Below are 7,169 nucleotides of genomic sequence, written 5' to 3'. Positions count from 1 at the left end.
GATTTTGAAGTACAAATGAGATTAATAGATATTTGGGATGCAAATTAACTGTGGCAAAAAAAAATCGGTATTTCTAGGGTTCGGTTTGTAGGAAATTGATTAATGAATAACGGAGAGAATATATACCTATAAACTTTTGAATTTAAATATAGAGAAGGTTAATAGTTAAGTGAATCGTCACATTTCCCATTAAACTATTATTAAACTAAATTCTTTAAAGTCTAACTACCGACAAAACGTCGCAACTATTTAATTACACTAAATAATGGTAGTTATAATAACCGTTTAAATTATGCAAATTTCACCAATTTCAAAATGCAATCATTTACAGTACAAAGTACTTGCTAATTATACAAATAATATTTTGATTAATAAACAATTTGTAAGAATAATTAATACAAATTAAAATATCTTTCAGAATACAAATACCTGTCCCCAGATCCACTTATATGCAATTTCTTAAATTGTAAAATAATAACACATAATATCTGTACTGTAGATTATGCTAAACAAACACAAAATTGCTATTAGTATATATATCCTCCAAAATGAAAACAGTAATAAACTCTTGTAATAAAATACAACTTTATTAAAGGATTTAATTTATTATTTATCACAATATATATAAACTTGATATTTGTAGCAAAAGGCTTTTAAATATGGAAGTTTAATAGAAATTAACATAACCATCAAAATTCCTAATTAAACTATTAGTAAACACATTCATAAAAAACCAACTACCGACAAAACATCCCAATCTATTTATTAAACTTCCAATTAACTGTAATATATGTTAATTGCAACAATAATACGTTGATCACTAACTAATTTTTTTAAAAAAAAAGAAGTTTAATATATACGGTGAATAAATATCTTTTCACAAATTCATATGTGATAAATCTACATAATTCCCGAATCAAAGTATATAACATCTACAACATTAATTTTGTTAAATAAATACGGATGATCTTAACATAACGAATGCTTTAAATGGAACATAACTTATTGACCATTCTGAAAAGAAATACAACTTTATAGCAATATTTGTAATTATACTGTTTTTTAGAACACATTAACGTTTGTTATAATTAGTATAGTATTTTTTTAAGAAAAAAGATTACAACACCTGTAAAAATGCCATTATACAACAACAAGCATGTTTGATGTTAAACAACTTTTGAATACTTCAAAATGTCAAAGGACACTACATTTCTAACCGAGTTGACGTGATACCCATCTGGCGGTTTCATTGTATAAACAACAACATTTTTAGCCTTTGTTGCCCGAGATAAAGCCACATACAGTTGACCATGTGAAAAACACGGTCGAGGAAGATAGACTGAAACCTGACTCAGTGTTTGTCCTTGTGACTTATTAATCGTCATAGCAAAACATATTTTAATTGGGAACTGTTTCCTTTCAAAAGTGAATGGATATCTGCTATTTATTGGAGGTCGTAAAGTTGCTCGATGCAAAAAAACAGTTTTCCCTTTATATTGACCAACAAAAATTTCACAGACGATAACGTTGGGCTGAAAAATCTTGCAAATCAATCTCGTCCCATTATAGAGACCATCCGAAGGCATTATATTACGTAACAAAATCACAGGGCAGTCTTTTTTAAGCACAAGCTCATGGGGACTCATTCCTCCTGGATAAAGCTTATTTACAAACTCTGATATATAGATATTGCAAGTATCATTGAGCATTGCATCAAAACTCTTATAAATCACCTTATTTCCTGGAAACTGTTCAATTAAAACTGAATTGACCATATCCACATCATCATTCATCGGAGTTAAAATTGCTCTACTGCAAAGATGTCTGATGTAATCGTTCCTTTCTCAACTTCTGGGAAAGTAGCTTTTGTAATCTCCAAAATGGGGTCCCTTTCAATCTCCAAATGATGTACCATTCCATTAGGAAGCTCTACATATCCACACTCATTTGTTTGTAATTCACCATTACCAAGAGATAACAAAAACGCACAAAATGTTGGATCTTCACGAGATCTCTGATTTTTCGTTAACTTAAATCTTTTCAAAGATGGCCAGATATATGAAGCGACAATGCTCGATTCAACAGCCTGTCTTAAGGACTTTTGGGGTACAACCGGTAAAACCTGCCTAAAATCTCCACCGAAAATGATAAGTTTGCCACCAAAAAGTGTCGTATTTTCACATATATCTTGCAACAGCAAATCAAGTGCCTGTAAATTTGCCTTATTCTCCATAGAAGCCTCATCCCAGATAATCAAAGTTGTCTCTTTTAATAATTGTGCTAAACTACCTTGTTTTGGCGCATCACACGTAAAACAACTCTCATTATCAACAGGTATTTTAAATCTTGAATGAGCTGTTCTGCCTGAAGGTAGATTTGATGCGGCTATTCCAGATGACGCAGTGGGCAGTACAATTTTATTCATCATTCGAATTTCTCCATATAAACAATTGTATAAAAAAGTCTTACCCGTGCCGCCTGGTCCATCAATGAAGAAAGCACCTCCTTTTCCCTCCTTGACGTGATTCATTATGACATCAAATGCATTCAGTTGAGCTGCATTCAACCGTGATCTTGAGTTTATATATTCTTCAGGAATAGGTGTATTCAAAGCATCTGTTATGTCTCTCGTTTTCCTGAACTCGACACTGACATTATAGCCCAGATGATCCAGCCCAAATGTTTTCAGTGATTTACCCATTGATTCAAGATGTTGCTCTAATAAACTAACAGTTAGTTGTTTAACTTTTCCGGGACAATCTTTAAACTGGTACCTATAATCTTCCGACAATGACGCATAATACTTTTCCGATAAAGAAGCTGGATCACTGGGCTGGAAAAATATCAGTATTGTTGCAAACAGCCGTCTCAAAGCACACAGTAACTGTATCTCTACAGCTTTCGTTAGACAAATAGATGCAGCATCATCATCCTCCAAAATGCCTAGCCGTTTAGCAGTTTCTTGAAATGTAGCACAGACATAATTGTCAACTATACGTAAGTCTGTAAACGAAGTTGAATTTCGTACATTAAGCAACAATAGTCGAAGATAATAACGTTCACCTTCGGCAGGCAAGACAAACGATATTCTACCAACAACAGTGAGTGCATTTTTTCGGTCTTTCCATTCTTTCACATTTGAATTCCATGTGTAGTGTTCTGGAAAATCACTGTATAAAAGGTTAACACCACCATCAACTGTCGCATTCACTGCAAAGTACTCCGTTAAAGGTGTACGTGCGCGCTTAGGATCTCTAACAACCCGTCTGAGATTTTCAAATGGTCTTACAGCAATGGATTGCATGTTTGGAAGATGCACTGGTAATGGCATAACAGGAGGAAAAATTTCAAATAAATCAAAACCAAATATTCGCCATATTCCCTCACATGGAGATACCCACCTACAATTTCAAACCACAGAATTCAAATGTAATATTTGTAATCATAATATCATAATATAAAGAAATGTAAACTAAATATGTAAATAAAGCACTCATTACCAACCTGCCAGATTGAAATTGATCTAATTCATCAATTTTTTTTCATTTGTAGCAGATATCTTAAATGATATTCGATCATGCCCTTTATAAACATATTTATATAAATATTTCACAGCTTTGATAGTTGAACAAACCTCAACATTTATATGACAATCAAACATAAGTAATAAATATGGATTATAGGGTACTACCCACTGATTATTTAACTCAGCCCTTCGAACCTTTACTTTTTCACCTGTTGGTCTTCTCCTATATACAGGATACCCATCTTTGTTGTTTGCTGTCTCTGAATTGTAATCTTTTGGATATCCATTTTTGCAGACCATTTTTTTCCCATCCATTCTCATACAAGGACACTTAGGATTCAGCTTCCCACAAGGCCCATGCATCATATGAGTCAAGACAACTTTAAGAAGACGAGGATTATCAAATGATGGGATTTCAGCACAAACAAACTTATCATACTCAGATGGCCCTCTTATCTTGAAATCACATTTCAGTATTATTAAAAAATGTGCATGTGGTAATCCTCTTTTTTGAAACTCAACAACATAGATCATTGCTGCCACTTCACCAAAAATTCTTTCTTTTTTAATTTGTTTTTTTAATGCCAACAATTTTGCACGAAATATACGGGCCACTATATCTAGTCTATCCTGAGCTTTCTCTCTAGGTTGTAATTCACACTTTATTTCGGGCCAATTTGCATTACATGTCATAGTAATAAACAAATCCGGTTTCCCATATCTTTGAACTAATGCCATTGCATTTAGATACCGACGTTTTAGATCTCTAGGACATCCAATGAATGACGGAGGTAAAACAATAAGATGTCCAATCTTTGAAGCATATGTCTCTCCATCTGTCACACTATCAAGAATACCCTGATAAAGATCAGCTCTAATGATATCTTGATTGTTCCGCAAATAATCGAGTCTTGAATTTTTGATCTTCACATACATGTCCACAACAAATTGTTGAAAACATCTTCCACTTCTAAGGAGCATGTTCGAAGGCCTCATTTGTAATATGTAAGCATAGTATTCTCTTGGAGAGATATACTTATCAGCTCTTGTCCTATGTTTAACGGTCCCTATATTGTGCCAAAAATAAATAAGAAAACACATTAAATTGCCCAGCATAATAAATAGTTTAAAACAAATACGAACTAATATGCATAAATAACAAACACCTACGTGATTCTTCTTTGTCTAAGAAATTCTGCACGGTATGAACTGTACAGGAATGAATATGATCTGGAACCTGTTGTGTATGATTTTTCCCACCAACATTTCGCTTCTTAAGATTCTGAGTCCATCCACATTCACCAAAAGGGAATAACAACGGGTATTGTAATGGATCATAGCACCCATAATAATGACAAATCCGATGAGTTTGGGCAGACTTTCCATGCACAATAATATGTGGAGTGCTAATCTGACTTGAAGACGCACCATCTGGCCATACTGCAGCAACTTCATCAGAAACAGGTGCGTTATAAACACGTTGATCCAAAACAGGATTTTGAGATAATACTATCTGCGTGTTTTCATCTATCTCTATTTCCCTCAACGATCTAAAAAATCTTGCATATGAATTCATTTCAGTAATCTTCATTAATATACGAATAATATCCTCCCGTACCTCAGGAAAACAATTCACTCGATTCTGAACTTCGTGCTGGCCATCATAAAAATAGAGCTGCAAAAATTTAGGGCTACCATCATCAGGCAGAAGATCTGGTACGGAATGATATACTTGCCCATGCATTTTAAATAAATATATCCCCTTATATGTCGTCGACTCCGTTTTACCGTGTATAGAACTATAAGCAAAGAGATTGTTATACATTCGGCTGTATTACTTGAAATGTTTAGCGTCTTCCTCCTCTGATAAATATAATCGGCATAACTCATCAGGAAATTGATTAGCTGCAACCACAACCTGTCCGCCACAACAGCAGGAACTCGGAGTTTCATACATGAATTTCTTGGCATTACAATACAAACAACACGAAGCACTCTCAAGCACAAGAGGGCCAACTGGAAGGTTTTCACCAATGATTGCAAGTGGTCTCACTGCCGAAACATGGGAAAACGTTTTTGAAAAAAAAAACCAAATACATTTAGATTCATTCCAAATATCACATACAATAGTTTATTCTTATATTATAAAAAAATCCGTAACAATACCTTCTAAACCGGGATTTTTGGCAGACGCAGACTGTGCAAAAAACAGAGATCTTTTGCTCTTACGTTGTTCACTTTTTTTCCGTTCGTTGGCAGATAAAGAAAAATTAATATCGCGTTCTTTCCATTTTTTGGATCCATGTCTACAAAAAAACCATAATATATATTAATTTCAAATAATATACCACATAAAGGAGAAGAACATCAAAAACTTACAACGTCTCACAAACTTCAACTGGCACAGTATGCCATATCGCGTCGGAATACGGCAATGCCGAAAAATTTTCTGTTCGAAAAAGGAAAACAAAACAAAAAAACGCGATATAAATTCCATACATCATAGATCATATGAAAACGTTTATAATACTCACTATCCGAAATAATGCTTTCACACAATGTTAAACAATATTACCTGCATTACACGACTTCCAACTACTCCTGGATTTTTTTCTTTAAAAGAATAAAAACATCAATAAATACAAATAAATACCATAATCATAGTCTGGATCAAAGTATATCCACAATGTTGACGACAAACACGAAGACTTACACTTCTTCACAATCTTGAATAGGCACCTCAAAATAATCAGCAAACAGGTGTCCATGTGCTGGTCGCAAGCTTTCAGCATATGTATCCACGTGGCAAACATTTATCGGATTGTCGTCCATAACCAACACACCGTTTTCCTCGGTAGACGCAACCAATACATCAACACCCGGTTGACCTTTTTTTGTGACGACATCTGCCGGAACTTGAAGAGCATTACATATAGTTTCTTCCCCATCCTTACGACCATCGAAAGAAACTGGGATTCGCCTACCCTCGCCTCCAACTGGTCGACTGGTTGACGGGGAATCCGTCGGCAACGACATCACCGTTTCTGACGAATGTTCTCCTAAATCGACAATAGGCCTAATCTTCCTTTTTGTAGGTGCTTTTTGTATAATCATATTTTCGGCTCCCACAGCAAGGTTCATCTGTTCTTCCATACCCATCGCAACATAATTCTCAGAACATGCAGCCAAGACATCAACTTCCATTTGGCCTTTAGCGGAAACATTATCTCCCGAAATTTGAACAACGTTACATTTAGTTCCTTCCCCTTGCTGACGAACATTGAGCGAATCTAAAATGGCCCCACTACCGAAACCACCCGTTCCTACAAGCCGTTGTTTTTTTTTTCGGCTGAATGGATAACTCGTCGGATGAAATTTGACCTAAGTGAACAATAGGCCTATCCCTTTTTTTAGATCCCCTATGTCCCACAATTCGCACAGGCAGCAAATTTGCCAAATGAGTTTGAGTAAACTCTTCATTTAAATTTTCAGCATCTGTTATAATTCTTGGTTGCTCTTGCACAAGTAACGCAACACTATCCCCACCAGGTGTGGTAGAAACACCAACATTTGATTGATCTTTTCCATTCGTATTTTGTTCCCGCCTTAACCCCTTAAGCATAAATAAGTCCTTCAAAGGATA

At 34.9% G+C, this 7,169-nt stretch overlaps 2 protein-coding genes across 2 annotated transcripts; both read right to left on the bottom strand.

Moving 5' to 3' along the window:
* Positions 1-1,166: 1,166 nt before the first annotated feature.
* Positions 1,167-1,793, bottom strand: LOC110726610 (ATP-dependent DNA helicase pif1-like). The gene has a single exon (XM_021906087.1). It carries the CDS (start codon positions 1,791-1,793, stop codon positions 1,167-1,169), a length of 627 nt encoding a protein of 208 aa, XP_021761779.1.
* Positions 1,794-1,798: 5 nt separating this feature from the next.
* LOC110726598 lies at positions 1,799-5,270 on the bottom strand. Its single transcript, XM_021906078.1, has 4 exons — positions 4,697-5,270; positions 3,635-4,593; positions 3,501-3,523; positions 1,799-3,401 (listed from the first exon to the last, which is right to left on the bottom strand). The coding sequence occupies exons 1-4, from the start codon at positions 5,268-5,270 to the stop codon at positions 1,799-1,801; spliced, it is 3,159 nt and encodes a 1,052-aa protein (XP_021761770.1).
* Between the last annotated feature and the right edge of the window lie 1,899 nt (positions 5,271-7,169).

The sequence above is a fragment of the Chenopodium quinoa genome, unplaced genomic scaffold, assembly GCF_001683475.1.
Source record: "Chenopodium quinoa cultivar QQ74 unplaced genomic scaffold, ASM168347v1, whole genome shotgun sequence".
NCBI classification, from domain to species: domain Eukaryota; kingdom Viridiplantae; phylum Streptophyta; class Magnoliopsida; order Caryophyllales; family Amaranthaceae; genus Chenopodium; species Chenopodium quinoa.
The sequence above is the reverse complement of the archived record's forward strand: the minus strand, read 5'-3'. Positions and strand labels throughout refer to the sequence as shown.